A 21598-nucleotide genomic window follows, 5' to 3' on the forward strand; every position below is an offset into this window, starting at 1 on the left:
AGACACAAAAGGCCCAAACTGACAGTGGTTTGAACAACACGTGCACTCAGCCTCAAAGCCTTCTGTTAATGGTCCCTAGGTGAAGGGAGAGACTCTAACTATGGCTTCAAAGTGACAGGCCCAGGGGCCAGCGCTGGGGGGCAGAGGGTCGCGCCGTTGCCTGAGAAGCTCACATTTCTCATGGGCACTGGTTTGAATCCTGGCTGCTCCACTTCTGATCCAGCTCCCTGCTAACGCTCCTGGGAAGGTAGCAGAAAATGGCCCAAATGCTTGGGCCTCTGCTCTCTGTGTGGTAAACTGGATAGAGCTCCTGGCTCCTGGCTGCAGTTGAGCCCAGCCTCTGCTGGTGCAGACATTTGGGGAGTGAAGCAGCTGTGGTAGATTCTCTGTCTCTCTCTGTCAAACTACCTTTCAAATAAAGAAAATCTTATTTTAAAAATGGGGGTCAGGCCTGCGCCGTGGCTTAACGGGCTAATCCTCCGCCTTGCGGTGCCGGCACACCAGGTTCTAGTCCCGGTCGGGGCGCCGGATTCTATCCCGGTTGCCACTCTTCCAGGCCAGCTCTCTGCTACGGCCCGGGAAAGCAGTGGAGGATGGCCCAGGTCCTTGGACCCTGCACCTGCATGGGAGACCAGGAGAAGCGCCTGGTTCCTGGCTTCAGATCAGCACGATGCGCCGGCCGCAGCGGCCATTGGAGGGTGAACCAAAAGCAAAAAGGAAGACCTTTCTCTCTGTCTCTCTCTCACTATCCACTCTGCCTGTCAAAAAAAAAAAAAAAAAAAAATGGGGTCGGCATTGTAGCGTAGCAGAATGGATAGAACTGCTACCTGTGACAAGGCATCCCTTACGGGCACTGGTTCATGTCCTGGCTGCTCCACGTCTGACCCAGCTCCCTGCTAATGGCCTGGGAAAGCAGTGGGAGATGGCCCAAGTGTTTGGGCCCCTGCAGCCACGTGGGGGACCCAGACAAAGCTCCTGGCTCCTGGCTTCGCCTGTCCTGGCCTTGCCCTTGCGGCATCTCCAGGCAGTGAACCAGCAGAAGAAAGACTGATCTTCCCCCTCCCCTGTAACTCTGGCTTTAAAAATAAATAAACTTTTTTTATTCTTAAGAAAATATTTATTTGAAAGGCAGAGTTACAGAAAGAGAGAGAGAGAGAGATCTTCTATCTGCTGGTTCGCGCCCCCAGATGGCCGCAACGGCCAGAACTGTACCAATCCAAAGCCAGGAGCTTCTTCCAGGTCTCCCTTGCAGGTGTAGGGGTCCAAGCACTTGGGCCATCTTCTACTGCTTTCCCAGGCCATAGCAGAGAGCTGGATCGGACGTGGAGCAGCCGGGACTCAAACTGGCCCCCATATGGGATGTCGGCGCTGCGGGTGGTGGCTTTACCCGCTTCCAAATGCTGAGGGGGGACGGCGCCTACCTCCTGGGCCAGGCCCTTCCCCTGCCCGGTCCCCCTGCAGGGAGTGGATCTGGCCTGGGCGCCTCCCTGTTGGCTCCCGTGGCTCCTGAGATGGCCCAGCCTGCCTGCCTGCAGGGGCTGGTGCTGAGGCACAAGTGCCCAGGACGCCACTGGGTCCAGGGCCGCTGAGGCCCTCTCTCTCGTCTGGTACGCACAGGTTTGGCTGGGAAAGTGTCCGCTGGCCTGCCGTAAGACTGGTGGCCGAGGGAGACCTGTGGCCCACAGTTCCGCGTGGGGTGGAGTCTGCTGTTGGCGGCACCCCAAGCCCCCACCTGCTCCCTCTCCCTGGGCGACAGCAGCCCTGGCTCGCAGCTGGGCGGTCGGCTGCAGGCGGCCACCCTGGGGGTGATCCCGGGGAGTGGGACCCAGAGAGTGTTGTGGGCTGGCTCCCGGGACGTCGCCTGCCTGCGGGCGGCAAAGTGCCCTCCTCTGGGCTGTCGCCCAGGGAAAGGGAGCAGGTGGGGGCTTGGAGTGCCGCCAAAAGCAGACTCCACGCCACGTGGAACTGTGGTCCACTGGTGCTGGAACGTGGACGTGAGGGTCAGCATTGGCCTGGAGCTGGCGCCAATGTCGAGGGGAGTGGAGAGAGAGGATACCAAGTGCCAGGTCTCCAGTGCTGGCCGGGACCCATCAGCCTCACAGTCGGCCTGGTGCTTTCCACCATATTCCGACGGGGGCCACCCAGGACCACAGAACCAGAGGGGCCCGGGGGCTTCAGTTCCTCGGGGCGGAGAGACCTGGAACCTTCCCTCCCCTTCCTCCCTGGGAGCGGGGTTGGTGCTGGTGAGGCCCACTCCCACCGGGGCTGCTTGCAGTAAGGGCTGGTGCTTCTGCACCCAAGAACCCACTCGTGGTGAAAACAAACAAACGAACGAAATGTAAAAGATCAAGGAGCGGAGCAGCAGGCCCCTCCGTCGGTGTTGGGGATGCACCCCAGCGCAGCCGCGGCCGAAGCCTCTCTGTTTCCTTCAACACTAAACGCGCGCTCACGTTTGCCCCAAAATCAGAAGCAAGCAAGACACCCTCCAGTGGGGACTGAATGACCTGTGGCTCTTCCAGACACCACAAGGAAACCCACCATCCAGACAGGCAAAGGAAGGTCATAGGCATAAGTTTTTGAAAGAAAGAAGCCAACCTGGAAAAGCCACACATCGCGTGGTTCCAACTCGAAGAAGCGCTGGGAAAGGCAGAACCACAGAAATCCAAGTAAGGAGACTCGAGGGCGCTGTGGATGCAAGGAGTCAACCCAAAACTGCTCTAGCAAGTGAAGTCCAAGTCATTAAAAACTTGGCGTCTCTAGGGAGACCCTTGCTGCCACGTGCCTCGGACCCTGCCCACATGGGCTCTCCACGGGGTGGGCAGGGGGACTCGGCCTTCCCACCACTGGGTGTGTGTGGGGTGCAGTCCTGTCGGGCAGTGACGGGGCCTGTGCCCACCCTTCCTGGCCACCTTCACAGTATTCTCAGCAGCTCCGTGTCCACCTTCTGAGCCAAGCTTCCAGGTCTCGCCCTGAGTTACGACTTCAGAGAGAGTCTTCAGGGACCATTCAAGGGCTGGTGCTGTGTAGTAGGGGGTAAAACCACATCTAGCAGTGCCAGCATCCCATATGGGTGCCTGTTCAAGTCCCAGCTGCTCCACTTTCTATCCAGCTGCCTGCTAATGTGCCTGGGAAAGCAGTGGAAGATGGTCCAGGTGCTGGGGCTCCCACACCCCTGCGCGAGACCGGAAAGAAGTTCTTGGTTCCTGGCTTTAGATTGGCGAAGCTCTAGGCGTTGTGGCCATCTGGGGAGTGAACCAGCAGATGAAAGTTCTCTCTCTCTCTCTCTCTCTCTCTCTCTGCTTCTGCCTCTCTATAACTCTGCCTTTGAAATTAATAAATAAGTCTTTAAAAAGAGAAGAATAGAGAGAGGGAGCCTTCCAATAAGTCCTTTTGAGTGTAATTTAGCTGACGTGAGATACTGTTGGATTGCAACGAAATGTATGGCTGCTATAGAGCCTACATCTTTAATAAGGGATGCATGGGGGTTGGCATTTTGGCATAGCCAGTTAAGCCAATGCTTGCCACGCCGGCATCAGAGCGCTGGTTCAAATCCCGGCTGTTCTGCTTCTGATCCAGCTCCCTGCTAATGCTCCTGGGGAAGCAGTGGCCCAAGCACTTGGGTCCCTGCCACCCACGTGGGAGACACAGAGGGAGCTCCAGGCTCCTGGCTTCAGCCTGGTGCAGCCCTGGCTGTTGTGGCCATTTGGGGAGTGAACCAGTGGATGGAAGATCTCTATCTCTCTTCTCTCTTTGTCACCCTGCCTTTCAAACACATAAGCATTTTTTAATTAATTACTTTTTAATTTTATTTATTTGAAAGGCAGAGTTACAGAGAGGCAGAGGCAGAGAGAGAGAAGTCTTCCATCCGCTGCCTCACTCCCCAGATGGCTGCAACGGCTGGAGCTGTGCTGCTCGGAAGCCAGGAGCCAGGAGCTTCCCCTGGCTCTCCCACGTGCGTGCAGGGGCCCAAGGGCTTGGGCCATCTTCTCCTGCTCTCCCAGGCCACAGCAGAGAGCTGGATCAGAAGTGGAGCAGCTGGGACATGAATTGGTGCCCATATGGGATGCTGGTACTGCAGGTAGCAGCTTTACTCGCTACGCCACAGCACTGGCCCAGTATATATATATAAAATATATAAAATAAAATGTATAATATATAATTTATATAATTATATATAAATATATTAATATATAATATATAAATATATGTGTATAATATATAATTTATATAATTATATAAATATATAAAATATAAATATATGTGTATAATATATAATTTATATAATTATATAAATATATAAAATATAAATATATATAAATATATGATATTATATATAATATAATTAAATATGTATATTAAATAAAAGACACTCTGGGGTTGGGTGCTTGGCACAGCAGTTAGGATACCACTTGGGATGCCTGCATACATACCAGAGGGCCTGGGTTCGAGTCTGGGCTCCACTCTGATTCCATCTTCCTGGGAGGCAGCAGGTAATGGCTCAAGCGGATCCCTGCCACCCACAGGAGAGAAAAGATTGAGTTCCAAGCTCCTGGCTCCGGCCTGGCCCAGTCCTGGTTGTCGAGGGCATTTGGGGAGGGAACCGGAACATGGAGGCTCTTTCTCAGTCAGTCGCTGTCTCTCTGCCTTTCAAATAAATGAGACATAAATCAACGAACCATTTTTAAAAAGGTTGTGTATGTTTTGTTTATCTGAAGGGCAGAGTGGCAGAGAGAGGAGAGAGAGAGGTCTTCGATCTGCTGGTTCACTCCTCACATGGCCACACGCGCCAGGGCTGGGTTGGCCTGAAGCCAGGAACTCCATCCCGATTTTCCAAGTAGGTGGCAGGGGCTGAAGCGCTTGGGCCTCTTCCGCTGCTTTCCCAGGTGCATTAGCAGGTGCAATAGCAGAGACCCGAATGGCTGGACCCGAACTGGCGCTTGGTATGGGCGGTAGCTTAGCCTGCTGTGCCACAGCACTGGCCCCTGATTTTTTGTTGTTGTTGTTGTTAAATAAACACATGGATTCCTGGGCTGCTTGTGACACGGTGGCTGGTGTGAAACTCACCACCTGTTTGTGCTGCACTTAGGAAGCCTAGATTTGGAGAGAGAGCCCTAGGCCGCCCACCTTCCCTCCAGCCAAGCCCATGCAGACAACAGGATCCAGATGAGGGGGCCGTGTCCAGGGCTGCTCAGGTGGCCGGGACTTGGCGACAGGATCCCAGAGGTGAGGGCAGCCGGGGAGAGGCAGGCCTGGGTGGCGGACTCCCTCTGGCCTTCAGCTGCATATTCAGGGCGCGCTGGGCTGGTCACGTGGGGCCTCGCCCAGAGGGCAGTGCTGGCGTTAACATCTACTGTCTCCGGTGTGAAATTCTTCCCAGCGTGTGTGCAGGCCACGTTTCAGTTTGCACTGCGTGCTGGAATTCATGGGAGCAGCTGCTGGGCTGAGCTCTGAGCCGACGCTGGAGGTGGCCCAGGCTGGCAGAGGTGGCACTCCGGGCTTCCTGGTTCTATCCGATCAACATGACTCTTAAGTCTCTTTTTTAAAATCACTTATGCTCTTTTATTTAAAAGGATGGAGAGGGAGAGAGAGGAGCGTCTTCCATCCCCAAGGCCTGCAACACCCAGGGCTGGGCAGGGCCAACACCAGGAGCCGGGATCTCCATCCGGGTTTCCCAAGTGAGTGGCGGGGACCCAGTTATAGGAGCTGTTACTGGAGAAATTGCAGGGTTCTTGTCTTCGCGCAAGAAAGAATTCAGGTGTGAGACAGAGAGTAGTGGGAGGTAAAATAGCGAGGTTTATTAGGGAAGGGACATCCGTAAGGACGGATGGGCACCTCTCCAGACAGAGCCTGAGAGACTAGGTTGGGGGGAGGGAAGGAGCGAGGTTACATGTTGAGTGGAGAGTACACCTGACCAGGCCAGGCAGGCGGCTCAGCAGAGAGGCAGAGGGCTGAGCGCGCAGTCCGGTTGAGGCCGGGGGTTTTTAAGGAGATGGGTCTCTGTCTTCACACATCTCCTCCTGAAACAAAGGATTTTATGGCTGTAAATATATCTGAGTTTTCCCCTGAAGGTATCAGACAGGAGGAAGCCTAGCTGCCTCCATCCTGGGTTCAGAGGAAGGGTGAGCAGGACCCCCTAGAGAATGGGGATCCGGAGCAGGGTGTTTGAGATGCAGATACTGGGCTGCATCTGGGAGATTGTGGAAGATTTGTCAGGCAGAAGGGGTGGGGACCCCCACCTGGCAGGTTACCAGGTAGAAGGGGGCAGGGCAGGATGCGAAGGCTGGGCTGCCCCTGAAACACCATCGGGATGACTTTGAGATGCAGATGCATATGCTGGACATAGCTGTCTTCTCTTTAGGCCTTTGTCACACACACATAGCTCATAGCTGACTTCCTACCTAACAGAGCCGTCACCCACCGCCTCCAGAGTGTTCGCTAACAGGAAGCAGGACTCAGGGGCAGAGCTGGGACTCGCATCCAGCCGCCTCTCACACGGTGGCCTGCCCATGTGCCGAACAAGAAAGCATGGAACGATTCAGAACCCGTCTGCTTCAGGATTCGAACCTGCGGCAGGCTTGCAAGCCAGGAGCTGGGTGTTACAGATCCTAGTTATGCATTGAAAATGCCAGTTTCCATCAGCCATACGGGGAGATGAAATTACCTATTTTCTCTATGACAAGCAACATTGTGAACTAGCAAGCAAATGAGACGAGGCTCCCGAGACCCTGGTCTGTCCTGTGAGGCTGCTCACCACACAGACCTCAGGTGCAGCGGGCTGGGGAGGGGGTGCGGCTTGTGCCGCCCTTGCCACCAGGGCTGTGGTGTCCTTTGAGTGTGGGGACAGTGCCTGGAGGGTGTTTGGATAGGGGTGGCCTCGTGCTTGCTGTGGCCACCTGGGCTCCCAGGCCTGGGCTCTCCGAGCAGCGGCAGACCCTGTAGCCTCGCACAGCCAGCCAGAGGGAGGAGGGCGGGGGCTCCAAGCCCTGCAGGCTGCCCTCCTGCCACCCCCACGCAGCTGCCCTCAGTTGTGCCCTAGGCCTGGCCCCTGACGCAGGACGGTAGGGGCTGTGCTGGGCTGGCTGCTCTGGGCCCTGCACCTGCCGAGTCCCGGCTGCCTCCATCAGCCCAGGGCCAGCGGGGTCCCAGGCAGGGGCCACTGGGTGGTGCAGAGAGAGGGCAGGAGGGAAGGCGGGCCCCTGGAGGAGGGGCATGGGGGGCGGGGGCTGCGGGCCTCCTGAGCCTCTGCGGGTTGGTCTGCAGCGACTGGGAGCCACGAGCGATGGGGGCGGCGGGCGTGCACGGGGTCCGCGGCAGCTGGAGGGCGGGCGGTGAGCCAGGCAGCCTGGGGCCCAGGGTGGCTGGCGCTCAGACCGGCCACCTGCAGTGAGCTGCTGTCTACACTCTTCTATGATCAGTTACTGCACTTGAAAAAAAGTGTGTATGTGGTTGAAAGTCAGAGATAGAGAGGGAGAAGCAGGGAGAGGCCATTCTTCCGTCCCCCGGTTCATCCCCCAGATGGTGACAACGACCAGGGCTGGGCCAGGCTGAAGCCAGGAGCCAGGAGCCAGGAGCTTCCTCCTGGTCTCCCACGAGGGTGCAGGGGCCCAAGCACTTGGGCCATCCTCCACTGCCTTCCCAGGCCATTAGCTGGGATCTGGATAGGAAGGGGACCAGCCGGGACTTGAACCGGCACCCATATGGGATGCTGGCATTGCAAGTGGCAGCTTTACCTGCTGCACCACAATACAGGTCCTCAGTTACTGCACGTTTTAAAAATTTATTTATTTATTTATGTATTTGAGAGGTAGAGTTACAGGCACAGGGAGGGAGAGAAGGAGAAACAGAGAGAAAGGCTTTCCATCCATTGGTTCCCTAGATGGCCTCAATGGCCAGAGCTGAGCCAATCTGAAGCCAGGAGCCAGCAGCTTCTTCCAGGTCTCCCACATGGGTGCAGCAGGGGCCCAAGTATCTGGGCCATCTTCTGCTGCTTTCCCAGGCGCATTGGCAGGGAACTGGACTGGAAGTGGAGCAGTGGAGCCGATATGGGATGTCAGCACTGCACCGGCTTTATCTGCTAGGCCACAACACCGGTCCCAACAACTCAATTTTTTAAAAGGGGCAGAGGGGGACTGCACTGTGGGGCATCCCATATGAGTGCCAATTCGACTTTCTTTTTTTCTTTGGTTTATTTATTTATTTATTTATTTGAAAGGCAGAATTACAGAGAAGCAGAGAGAGAGAGAAAGAGAGAGAGAGAGAGAGAGGTCTTCCATCCGCTGGTTCACTCCCCAAATGGCCGCAACAGCCAGAGCTGAGATGACCTTAGCAGAGAGGCGGATCAGAAGTGGAGCAGTTGGGACTCGAACTGGCGCCCATATGGGATGCCGGCACTGCAGGTGGCGGCTTTACCTGCTATGCCACCATGCTGGCCCTAGCCTGCTCCACTTTCTATCCCACTCCCCATTAATGTGCCTTGGAAGGGAGGCAGCAGAAGACGATCCAAATACTTGGGACCCTGCCTTCCACACGGGAGACCTGGATGGAATTCCAGGCTCCTGGCTTCATCCTGGCCCAGCTCTGGTCATTGTGGCCACTTGGGGAGTGGACCAGCAGGAGAAAGATCTTTCTCTCTCTCTGTCACACAAACCAATGAATTAACCTTAAAGAAAAGAATCCAGAACAGCAGGTGTCGGGGAGGGCAGGGAGAGCTGGGGCATTTGCATGCTCCTGGGGTTGCAAGCGGAGTGGGCTCTGGGGCGAGCCCTGGCAGCTCCTCCGAGCACGAGCACAGATGGCGCCACCCGGCCGTCCCTCTCTGCGCTCTGTCTTCCCAGGTGTGTGGAAGATGGCGGCAGCCCAGGTGTGCAAAGTGGCCGAGTGGAGAAGCATCCAGCTGTGCCCAGGCTGCCATTCAGCGACGGATTCTGCACTATGTGACAGGAATGCGGTCCTCAGAGTGGCCAGATTCACAGACAGGAAGCGGAAGCGAGTGGCTGGGGGCCGGGGAGGGCGGCAGGGGGATGGGGCATTCATGTTTAATACGTTCAGTTTCAATTTGGAAAGAAGAAGGTGGCTAGTGATTGTCCAACACTGCCAATGGACTTAGCGCCACCGCACAGTACACTTAACCATGGCCGGAACAGAGGCGGCCGTGCCGGGCAGCTTGCTGAGCCCCTGCTTGGGCTGTCCACACCGCGTATCAAGAGGCCGGCCTGAGTCCCAGCCACTCCACCCGCTTCCGACCCAGATCCCTGCTAACGTTCATTCTAATGGTCCGAGTGCTTGGGTTCACCCACAGGAGAGACCTGGATGGAGCTCCTGGATCCTGGCTTTAGCCTGGCCCAGCCCTGGCTGTAGTGGGCATTTGGGGAGTGAATCTGCTGATGGAAGGTTCTCTCCCTCTCTCGGTCTCTCTTTCTGTTGTTCTGCCTTTCAAATGGTTGCAAATAAATAGGCCTACATTAGAAAATGTAGCTCTTCCGCCTAAAAGGGTCAGTTTTATCTTGTGCTTATTTTAACTAAGTTGTAAAATATTGAGGACTTGGCCCAGTGCTGATGGGCTCAGGGCCCAGAGCCGGGTGGAGCCAGGGTCAGCAGTAGCCCCACCTCTTGGCTGCTGTGGGACCTTGGTAGTGTCTGCACCGGTCCTGCCAGGACCCCACCGGGAAGGATTTTGAGAGAACTGAAGCACTGAGCAGCAGCCCTGTCTAGAACTCCGGAGTAACTAGTTTCTGCCATGTGGTTACCGGGAGATTCCCCACCTCTGAGCACGAGTGGGAGGCGGAGTGTGGGAGCCCTGGACGTGGCAATGTGCAGCGAGTGGGAGCCCAGAGCAGCGCCACTCCCAGCCCAGCCCAGCCTCAACTCCCTCTTCTTCCCAGGCAGCCCCTGGCTGACCCAGGCGCCTCCCGCATTCCCTCCTCTAACAGGGCCCTAGGGGATGTGGGCAGCCTAGCGCCCGCCCGGTCAACAAGCTCATCCTGGATTCCGCTGCCGGGCGGGGCTCCTGGGCCGGGCTGCACGCGGGACTGCAGTGGCTGCTCGGCGCGTGCTTTGGGCTCCTCCTCCTTTTCTTTGGTCTCCAGGACTTGAACCTGAACCCGCAGGACGCCGGCAGTCAGGAACAGAGGAGCGCAAGGCCCTGGGCACCTTCTGTGGTTTTGTGCCTGGGGCATTTTGTGGAGAAAGACTATCCAGGAGATATTTTATTAGTTGTTGGCAAGCAATATTTAATTAAAGCTACAACTTTAAAACCGACTCCGCTCCTGGGCTTAAGTGTAGCTTATAAATCATATTAGACTCTTTATAAGTCTAGTATATTTGCTCTCTTTTAATACGTTTTCAAACACTTTAAACTGCATTTGTCAATGCAATATATTTGGTGTCCTTTTAAAGTACTTACCTGTCCTAATTAACAAAGGAAACCTCCCTGAGTATGAAATAACGCTGCTACACTTTTCAATATGTTGTTGGGTTTACGGTTCTCTTAAACATTAAAAGGCAGGAAAGGCGTGTGGCACAGCAGGTTAGCCCCACATCAGCCCAGATTCAAGTCCCAGCTGTTCCCCTTCCAATCCAGCTCCTAGCTAATGGCCTGGGAAAAACAGTAGGGACGGCCCAGGTGCGAGGTCAAATGCCAATAAACACAAATCCCTAGAAATTTCTTAAGGCCGTGAATAATAATAATAATAGCAATAATAAGAAGAAAAATAAGAAGCAGGAAAGGCCGGACCAGACAGAGCCAGGGTCGGGGTGGTGCCAGTGTGGACAGTGTGTCTGAATTCACTCACACTCAGGGCCCAGGGCCGTGAGAGCACCCTCCTCCAAGACACCTCATTCACATGCTCACTCATTCACGCGCTTGACGAATTTCCCGAGTTCTGATGCCGCCGGCAGGGTATAAGATACACGGATCGGACACAGAGATCGCACACGGGGCAGGCAGGAGGCGTCTGAGAGGGGCCCACAGCGGTGGGCTGTGTCTGGTGGACTCCAGGGAAGCTGGTGGACAGGGATGGCACCCGAGAGGGCTGGGCAGCTTCTATGCTTCGCAGGGGCCTTCTCTGACATCGGAGGAGCGGGTCAGAATCGGACAGTGTTAAAAGGACTCATTCTGGATGTAGCAGGCAGGCAGAACACGAGCTAAGTATCAGGCAGCCCTGGCCAGGGGGAGGGGCGGCTTGGGAGGGATGGGAGAGGAGGCCGGGGGGCAGAGAAGAGGAAGTCTTTGATGAGACCCAGGGGGCCAGGAGAATCCCCACAAAGCTCTGGAATCCGGGCCGGGAAATGTTTGAGGCCAACGTGGAGGGTGTAGGGAGTAACTCTGGGGGTGGCATTGTGGTGGAGGGAGTTAGCTGCTGCCTGCAATTGCCAGCAGCCCACACTGGAGCACCGGTTTGAGTCTCCGCTGCTCCACTTCCGATCCAGCTCCCAGCTAAAACTCCTGGGAGCTCAGCAGACGGCCAGAAGGCGTGGGTCCTCGCCACCCACGTGGGAGACACGGATGGAGTTCAGGCCCCAGCCATTGTGGCCATTTGGGGGAGTGAACCAGTGGAAGGAAGATCTCTCTTCCTCTTCCTCTCTCGCCCTCTGTTACTGTGCCTTTCAAATTAATACAGCTTTTTGAAAAATAAGAAAAAAATGTGTAATTCTGACACTAGAGATTTGTGGAATTGTGAAAAGGGAGAAGTGTCAGAGAGACGAACACAGAAGAAAAAAGCCAAAGGCATCAAGGCAAAGCAGCTTTGATGCCGGAGGCAGTGATGTGGGGCAGCCCCCGGGGGCCTGCTGAAGCGCACGGGCTTGTGGGGCCCCGACTTGGGCAGCGCTGGCTTCCATTCAGCCTTGGGAGAAGCTGGAGGCAGAGGTGCTGAGAGGCACACGGGAGACGGCTGTGCAGTCCCCGCGCCTGTGGCGCTGCGTCCGTGTTTCTGCCCCGTCACGCTCCCTCGCGCTGTGAGCCATTTTGGGGACAGGCGTTGGCTTATAAGATGCTGCGCAATCAACAGTTAACAGAGTTGTGAGGCTGGGAGGAGCCCAGCTCAGCCAGCCAGGGCTGGGCACTGTGGATCGGACTCCTCCAAATAAGGCCTGGGGCAGCCCCACGCTCCAAGGCTGGCGCTTCTACCGAGTTAGGGAGTCCAGTCCAGGAGACAGCGCTAGGTCCCCAGCAGCACCGGCTACCCCTCCCCAGATCAGGGCCGCGTTTTCTTGAGTGCACACATCCTGGGCCTATGTGGATGAGACCCAGGACCCTGTGGCGACCGTGTTGACTGGCAGGAAGGCAGAACTGCGAATATATGGCGGAGGGGGACAGGTCACAAGGGGAACCTTGTCATTCCTGCAGGCACTGCTCGTTTCTGGGGAGGGGGTCCTGCTGAAGCCATCTGCGCCTGGAGGCCTCGGCTGGTTTTTCACACTCAGATGAGCCCGAGCATCTTTCCCCAGGTCACGGACATCCGGCGAGGCAGTTCCAGCTCTGGCTTTGCGAACACCCAGGCAAGGAGCAGAGCCTTGCCTTCCACCTCCGTGAAACGGGGGCCTCGGGGTGGCTGTGAGCAGACAGCCATAGTCTCCCACCGCTAGCGCATCCGGGGCTCGCGACATCAGTGCTAATACCAAGGGCAAGAGGCCAGACACCGGACTCCGCGGTGTCCCACCACGCCCCACCCGGCTTTGCAGACACGGAATCCTGGACACTGAGGAACATCCTGAATGGCGCAGCTCAGGGGCAGCCAGGATGCTCCAGGTTTTTTGAACAAAAGCCCTGTTCGATGAAAGCTCTGCTCCTGTCTCCGCCCGAGGAATTCATCGAGCGAGCCTCGTCTTCCTCCCGGAGGCAGAGCCGGGCTCGCCCTGCGAGGGGTGGAGGAGGAGGCCGTGACGGAGAGGACCAGGGCCCCGCGAGCCTCCTCAGGTGAGGCCTGGCCAGCATCCCGCCCACACATTGCTGCACACGACGCGAGCTATTTTCGGAAAGTGGGGCATTTTCAGAGCATTTCATAATCGCCGATAGGAGGGTACTGCCTGTGGCCCACCCGCGACCAAGACGGTGGGGACGCTCCAAGGCCACCTCGCCCTTCCGACATGGCCGATCCGGGCGGGGCGCGGCGGGGGACCGGCCGGACGCGGGACCCCGCTCGACCTTGACTGGCGGCGCGACCTTGAGGCCGCGGACGCCTCAGTTGCCCGCTCTGTGCAATGGGGAGGTCGCTCTCCTGGTGGCGAGGGACTCGAGGTCCACGCGCCCCGGCCTCCCGCTGGCCTCCCCAGCCCGGACCCCGTGGCTGACGGCCGACACTCCCGCACCCCCGCCCCGCGCCGCCGCCCCACGCCGCAGCCACCGCGCCGGAGCCCGCGGGCGGGAACCTGCCTCCGCGCGTCAAGGCGCACGCGCGCCGCTCGCCCGGCCTCCCGCTTATGTTCCCGCCCATAGGCCGGCTGAGCCTTCACTCAGGCTGGGCCGCAGTTGCTACTGGTCAGACCACGGCGCGCGACCGGGCGGTGGGCGGGACCCATGTCCGCTATAAAAGGGCCGGGCGCCGGGGCTCGTGCCGCTTTGCAGACGCCGTTGTCGCCCGCAGCTGCTCTCCGTCAGCCATGGTCAACCCCACCGTGTTCTTCGACATCGCCGTCGACGGCGAGCCTTTGGGCCGCGTCTCCTTCGAGGTCGGGCGGGCGGCGGCGCGCGGGGCCGGGGTCTCGGGGCCGGGTGGCGGGCGAGGTGGGCGGCGGCGCCGGGCGGGCCCGGGCCGACCCTCTGAGGAGCGAGGGCGGGCGGCGGCGGCGCCATTTCCTGACGAGGGGCCATTTTGGGAGGCCGGCGAGGCGCGGGAGGAGGCCGGCGAGGCGGCGGACAAAGGCGGGCGGGGCGGCCGCGCGGCCGCTGGGGGAGGGGGCCGCGCCCCCCGCGCGCCCTCCTGCTCCACGTGGCCGCGCCCTGCCCGGCGCACGTGCTCGGCCGCGCTCCCGCCCGCGCCCGCCGGCCGTTGGGCTCCGCCCTGCCGGGCTTCGCGGCGGGCCGGCCTCGGCGCCCTGGCCGCTGCCCCGGGGAGCCGCCCGGCCCTGGGGAGCGGCGTCTCGCAGGCCGTGCCGGGCTCTGGCGGGTGGACGCCGGGATGCGGCTGCGGGCCCCGCACAGCGCCCCCCGCCCCCACCCCCAGCGGAAATGGAGCGGGCCCGGCCCCTGCTGCGCCCGGGGCCGCCTTCCGCTGCGGCGGGGGCGGGGGCGGCGCGCGCGAGCCCCTCCCGGGCGTCCCCGTGGACCCGGCGTGCTGCAGCTGGCCGTGCGGCGGGCGCGCCTCCCCAGGGCGGACTGCCCGTGGTCACCCAGTTCGTTTTGAGGGTGTTCAGGATGAGTGAGTGAGCGCGGGGCGTCTACGCAGCTTGGCCTGCGACTCCACGCCAGAACACGGTGGGCTTCCGTGCGAGGTGGGGCCAGATGGATAGCGCCTTTCCCTCTGAAACTACTTCCCAAGCCACCAAAAAATGCAGGTTTCCCCCTTAGGCACGCGTAAGAGCGTGGGGCATTGTCTTGCCGCCGGCTCTGTCCAGGTGTTGGGGAAACAGTCGATCTTACCCCGTCTCCCCCTACTTCTATCTGGGCAGCTGCTGATGGACGGGGCCCCCCTGGAGACTTGGCCAGCTCGGTGCTGGGCCGCAGGTTGCTCCCGGGTTGGCCCAGAGCTTGATGGGAATGAGGACCTCCTCAGCCCCCCGAGGAGGGAACTGGAGGGCCTCATCTGAGAGGTCCGGAAGGAGCAGTAACAGAAATGGATTGCCGAGCTCTGACGAGTGTGGGCGACGAGGTCGTGTATACACTCCGGATTTCTGATTCTCGCAGCGCACAGCCATGTTGTGGGTTCGGTTCCACCTCTGGAGTAGTTCGTAAAACGTCGCTTTCAACAAGCTCCCTTTACGGAGGGCCTGGCGCTGTTTCCTTTGGTAGCTGACCTCCATGTCTAGTGTTATCCACTCGGGAAAGGTTCAAAGCAGATGTATTAGAAGCCAGTCTTTATTTTTTACCCCTGCTACGAGGTAAGGGACCTGGAAACCACGAGGTGACTGCTCCTGTGACCCGTAGAGCTGTGTTAACAGCCCGGAGGTGGCGGCGTTTTCGTCACCAGTGAACACACAGCTGGTTACCCCTGGTCTTGAGGCAGCTCTTGCCGTTGCTTGGGATCTTGTCCTGAAGTCGGGGGAGGGAGTGAACATTTGAGAAGCCATCTATCTCTGTTCAGAAGTAGGTGTGACATCTTGAACGTTGAGTCACTTTTTACAAGTCTCTCACTATTTTGAGCCCTAACTGCCCTGGGTTTTTGGCGCGTGTCTGGGTCTCATGTTTCTCGGCCGGCCCGCAGCACCTTCAGGCTGCCTGTCAGGAGCGGGGAATACTGCAGGAGCAGCCTCTTAGTGAGGACTTAGTGAGTGACTTAAGCAACACGATGTGAGCAGCTGGTGTTAATTGTCGTTTTTTTCTCTTACAGCTATTTGCAGACAAAGTTCCAAAGACAGCAGGTTGGTTTCATTTTCCAAATGTAACAAATTATTATGGTTTGTATGTGTGTTTTTTATATTTATGTATATGTATATTTTTTAAACAGAAAACTTCCGTGCTCTGAGCACCGGAGAGAAAGGATTCGGTTATAAGGGTTCCTGCTTTCACAGGATTATTCCAGGGTTTATGTGCCAGGTAAGAAATTCACTGATTTTTGTTAATGCTGCTTCCTTAATTTAGGATTGTCCAGAATGTTCCAGGATGCTTTATATCCGAGCTGGTCCACAATTCTTATCCTACATAATGCTTTTATTCAGTTTGAAGTTGCATTTTAAAGTTTGAGCCTTGTAATGTTTGCAGTTGCCAAATGTGACACGTTGCCATCACGTTCACAGGGTGGTGACTTCACACGCCACAATGGCACCGGCGGCAAGTCCATCTACGGAGAGAAGTTCGAGGATGAGAACTTCCTGCTGAAGCACACAGGTCCTGGCATCTTGTCCATGGCAAACGCCGGGCCCAACACAAACGGCTCCCAGTTCTTCATCTGCACTGCCAAGACTGAATGGTAAGCAAAGGACACAAATGAAGTGCGTTGCTCTGGGAAGTAGCAGTTCATACCCTCACCCTTGCCCGGTCCGGTAAGGGCATGAGCAGAACAAAAGGCCTGGCGATTCTGCCCGACACTCTCTTGGCTGTGCTAGATCGGTGTTTAGCTCCTTGCGCTCATCTTGGTACACAGTGCATGTCTACGCACTCTGCTCTGGTCACGGGTACTAGGGATCTTTCTTGTGCTTGCAGGTTGGATGGGAAGCATGTGGTCTTTGGCAGAGTGAAAGAGGGCATGAGCATTGTGGAAGCCATGGAGCACTTTGGGTCTGAGAACGGCAAGACCAGCAAGAAGATCACCATTGCCAACTGTGGACAACTCTAATGCATCTGACGAGTTTTATCTCACCCACCTGACCATTCCTCTAGCTCAGGAGAGCGCCCTCCGCCCCATCTGCTCGTGACGCCCTGAATTGTGCTCTCCCTGCAGGTCTTTGGTTCCGTGTTTTCCTTACTTCCCCTCCAAGTCTAGCGGAATTGCAGAGTTAAAAGTTATGATTATGAAATAAAAACAAACAACGAGTTGCCTGTCCTTACTTGGTCTGAGGGTGCTGTTGGGTTGGTCTTTATTTCCCTGGCCTGAGTGTCCATCACTTGATGCTCAGGGAAATGGGTAGGCTTTGTGAGAAAGGCAGTGCTCAGATACGGAGACGCTGGAGCTTACACAGCACAGAGTGAAGTTCTCAACCAAGCCACAATGGCAGCCTGCACCACAGCTCAATAGGCCAATCCTCTGCCTTGTGACGCGGTTGCCCCTCTTCCAGGCCAGCTCTCTGCTATGGCCCAGGAAGGCAGTGGAGGATGGCCCAAGTGCTTGGGCCCTGCACCCCATGGGAGACCAGGAGAAGCACCTGGCTCCTGGTTTCGGATCAGCACAGTGCGCCAGTAGCAGCGTGCTGGCTGCGGTGGCCATTCGAGGGTGAACTAACAGCACAAGGAAGACCTTTCTGTCTGTCTCACTGTCCACTCTGCCTGTCAAAAAAAAAAAAAAACCCACAGTGGGACTGGAAGGCCAAGGTGCCTGGTGTAACAAGGATCCCAGAACTCTGGGTGGGTCTCACTTAGGTGGCAGGGGCCCAAGCACTTGTGCTGTCCACTGCCTCAGGAAGTAGGAGTGCTGGTTGGAAGTTGAGCCAGGCAGGACAGGTTCCAGGTGGCAGTTGAATGCCTGCCAGTGTGGGATTTACACCCCTCTTCAGTGCTGCTCATGTCCCATCAGGCCATGCTCCCTGCTTGTCCTTCATAACAAGGGGTCCCTATGAACTTTTACATTTTTTACATCACTCAGTAATGTTACTGCCTCAGTAACACAATTTGTTAATCTACCCTTTTGAAACTTTTTATAGAAAATTTTTTGTGCTTATTTCATAACAGGTTTACATAATTGTTAGCTGAATTATGTACTTAAAATAGCTCTGGGAAGAATTGACTTGGTAATTATATGAGGGGGCAGAGCTAGGCAATAGTTTGGCTATAACACAAAGCCATTCCACACTAATCCAGTACAGATACAAATGTAATAATTTTTTTGAATTGCACAAAATTTTTTTAAAGATAAAAAAACAAGAGGCAGGGAGAGGACTTCATCTGCTGGTTCACTCCTCAGTTGGCTGCAGTCACTGGAGCTGTACCGATCTGAAGCCAGGAGCCACCGCTGGGTCTCCCACACAGGTGCAGGGGCTCAAGGACCTGAGCCATCTTCCACGGCCTTCCCAGGCCACAGCAGAGTGCTGGATAGGAAGTGGAGCAGCTGGGACCCAAACTGGCACCCATATGGGATGCCGGTACTGCAGGCCACAGCTTTACCCACTGCCACGCCACAGCGACAGCCCCTGAATTACACAAATTTTTAAAATAGAGATCACCTACCCATGACCTAATTTACTCCCCAAATGTTGAAAACAGCCAATGAATGCAGTGCTGGTAGAAGCCAGGACCCAGGAAAGTAATCTGGGTCTCATGCCAGTGATGGGCGCCCCAGTATTTGAGCCGCCAGCACTCTGGGAAGGGCTGTGAGGTTCCCACATGGTGTCCTGTCTGCTGTGCCGAATGCCTGCCCCTGCTTCCCTGGGCTTTCATGCTCAGGGTCTTTCCACCAATGAGTCGCAGACGTCACCATCTGTCCTGACCGTCTTCCCTCACCTCCCCACACAGCCCAGTGGTGATCTGGATCTCTTGGTTTGATGGCTGCTGGAGTGGCCCTGGGGGTAGGGCAGAGCCGATGGGAAAGCCGACTCAATTGCTTAGCTGCTTTTAAAAAGAAATCTTGCTTGGGTGTCTTGTGAAAAACTGGACAGTAGGGAGTGCCACTCAGCTGGTGCCTTGTCACGTCCAGTGTGCAGCCTTGTGTGCCCATTTCTCTTCCCTCCACTGAAGTTATGAGTGGCTTCAGGGCAGCAGACAGCAGTCTCTCCAGCAACCCCCTTGCTTCCCTTGCAATGGCGTAAGCCAGGATTCCCTACCTGAAACCCAGGGGACGAGATGGAAGTCACAGCCACTGATGGGGAAATCCGCCTTGGTGAGAGGATCCAGCAGGGGAAGCAGGTTCGTGTGTCCGCAGCTGTAGGCCATGAGGCTTCACCTTCCTGGATGAGACTGGCACCATCATGTACGGAAGCACAGAGCAGGATATAAGAAATCTAAAGGGACACACTGTGGACCATCAATCCTAGCAGTGATGTGCAAACTGGGTTAAAACTGGAGGGCTGGCTAGGTGCTTATCACAAGAGTCAAGGTAGAGGGGTTGGTGCTGTGGCATAGTGGGCTAAGTCTCTGCCTGCAGTGCCGGCATCCCATATAGGCACCGGTTCGTGTCCCAGCCGCTTCACTTCCAACCCAGCTCTCTGCTATGGCCTGGGAAAGCAATGGAAGATGGCCCAAGTGCTTGGATCCCTGCACCCACGTGGGAGACCCGGAGAAGCTCCTGGCTCCTGGCTTCGGATCAGTCTAGCTCTGGCCATTGCGGCCATTTGGGGAGTGAACCAGCGGTTGGAAGACATTTCTCTGTCTCTCCCTCTCTGTAACTACCTCTCAGATAAATAAGAGTCAAGGCAGAGTGGAAAAGGAGAGAATATGCATCAAGGGAAAGCCAGAACCCATGCTCGGCCCAGTGCAGATATGGTGTGAACGTCCTGCAGGAAGAGCTGATGCTACTGAAGTGAACGGGAAGAAGGAAGCCTGTTTGGGATGGCGCGTGTGGACGCAGGTAGCACGCCTTTGGCCAAGACAGACTGCTGCACTCTGCCAAGAAAAGCCGGGGCAGAGTTCCTCAGCTCCCGCTCCTGCAGGCACACCGTGCTCACCCAGGTGGGAGGCCCAGAGTCCACAGACTGGGCAGTTCCCAGCATGAGAGTTCCCTGTCCGGAGAACTCGCCTACCAGGCCAGGGCCGGACTAGGCAGTGCCAGCTGATGCCACCGATGTGCCACCCTTTCCTAACACCACCCTCAGGGATGTGCCACCGCTTCTTTCCACCCAGGGGATACATCTGTATCTCAGCCCAGAAAACAGAGACAACAGACGTGAGCTCCGAAGGCCAGCGGCTCTAGGCAGAACGAGGGCTTTCATGCAACCCTTCACAAATTCGTGGCTGGCAGCAGACCACGGGGCCTGCACTCGGGGTCACATTGACTCATGTCCAAATTCCAGCTGTGCCACCAACTGGAGCCATGTGACCTTGGGCTTGTGCTAATATCTTTGAATTTCTTCAACTAGAAAATGAGGCTGGTATCTATTTCCCAGATTTACAAATATTCAGGAGACTACATGAGCTACATCCACATAAGGCATACTGGTAGGTTTTCAAATAGACTCTCGGCTCTTTTCCACGTCAGATGTGGCCCCAGGATGTTGGACCATCTCCCTCTGCCTGAGCTGCCTTATCTGCTGTGCAGATGGAACCCGGAGAGCAGCCTCTAGGCCCTCACAGCATCAGCACCGTGTGGCGTGGCCTGGCCCAGGCTGGTTAGGCCAACCCTGCTCCAGTGCCTTCAGTGATGGGAGACTCACCTGCACACAGTTCCCAAAGCTGAAAAGCCATCCACAGGTGATGTAGACCAGCCCCTCTTTTTAATTTAATTCCATTATACAAACTAAGAGCAGTCTTACCAACAGAAAATGTGACGAGCTATACACATCAAAAGCTCAAGCACACACATTCATGGAAAAATCATGCCAATGAAGTGTGATCAGCACTTTGATGAATATTCAGTGCCAATCTTTCATCTTGTGCTCAGAGGCACTATAGGAAAAACTGTAAAAAACTTAACATTCACATGGTAGTGAAGCAGCTTTTTCTCACTGCCAGTATTCAATTTTATGATGTAACACACTCATCCGGGTAATGAAACACCTGAAAAAATAGTGTGGGAACCCTCATAAAGTAGCAAATCCTAACCTCACCTGTCCAGGAGATGAACCATCAAGATGCAGATATAAGAAAGATGGATACAGCACTTCAAATAGCAAAAAGTCTTCATTATAGTTTAAAAAAGAAAGTTTCATCTTCAGAAGTATGTACTGAGGCCGGCACTGTGACATAGCAGGTAAAGCCGCCGCCTGCAGTGCTGGCATCCCATATGGGCGCCGGTTCAAGTCCTGGCTGCTCCACTTCCGATCCAGCTCTCTGCTGTGGCCTGGGAAAGCAGTGGAAGAGGGCCCAAGCACTTTTGGAGTCTGGCATTCCCAGACTACAATAGAGAGCTGGGTTGGAGCTGGAGCAGCTGGACTTGAACAGGTGTCCATATGGAATACTGGCGCTGCAGGCGGCGGCTTTACCCCACTATGTCACGGCACCAGCCCTCCTCTCACTTTCTACCCAGGATGCCTAACTCTACAAACCTCAGCCTTCGCAGAAGCTCCCAAGGGTTCCACAAAACAGAAACGCCCCCTGAAGAAAGAACTCACAGGAACGAGCAGGTGGAGGCGAGTGGGCAGGCCTGTGCCTTCTTAGTGGAGAGAGGTGAAGAGCTGTCTGGCTGTGGCTGAACTGTGCTTCCACGAAGAATCCAAGCCAAACAAGAAACTTAAGGAAGGTCAGGTGCTGAGATCTTAGCTGTCCAGTGGCTGCACCACATTCAAAATAATTTACAGAATCAGAATGATGTAAAAATGTTTTAAGAGGGAGATTTTGTGGAATTGAAGACAGTGACGAGTTTCACAAGTGTAAATTTGACTGCAGCTGCCATTGCATCGGCATGTGATGCCACGCCACCAGGCAGGTGCTCAGCGGCTGCTTAGGGAGCCCGTCCCTTTGCCTTCCTGGGGCTCTTGGGCCAAACAGAAAACACAGATCACTAGCAGGCAGTCATATTCTTGGTTTCACTAATTTTCATGCATCTATGTCCTTATTTATTTACTTGAAAGGTAGTTACAGAGAAGAGGCAGAGAAAGAGGGGGAGAGAGATCTTCCATCCGCTGGTTCACTCCCCAAATGGCCACAATGGCCTGAGCTGAGCTGATCCAAAGCCAGGAGCCAGGAGCTTCTTCCGGGTCT

General features: G+C 56.0%; 1 protein-coding gene across 1 annotated transcript; it reads left to right on the forward strand.

Moving 5' to 3' along the window:
• Window positions 1–13541: 13541 nt before the first annotated feature.
• PPIA (peptidylprolyl isomerase A) lies at window positions 13542–16627 on the forward strand. The gene is made up of 5 exons (XM_062178960.1): window positions 13542–13668; window positions 15486–15516; window positions 15603–15691; window positions 15892–16064; window positions 16298–16627. Exons 1-5 carry the CDS (start codon window positions 13600–13602, stop codon window positions 16428–16430), a joined length of 495 nt encoding a protein of 164 aa, XP_062034944.1. The 5' UTR covers window positions 13542–13599; the 3' UTR covers window positions 16431–16627.
• The last annotated feature ends 4971 nt before the right edge of the window (window positions 16628–21598 follow it).

This window comes from Lepus europaeus, chromosome 20 (genome assembly GCF_033115175.1).
Source record: "Lepus europaeus isolate LE1 chromosome 20, mLepTim1.pri, whole genome shotgun sequence".
In the NCBI taxonomy this organism is placed as follows: Eukaryota; Metazoa; Chordata; class Mammalia; order Lagomorpha; family Leporidae; genus Lepus; species Lepus europaeus.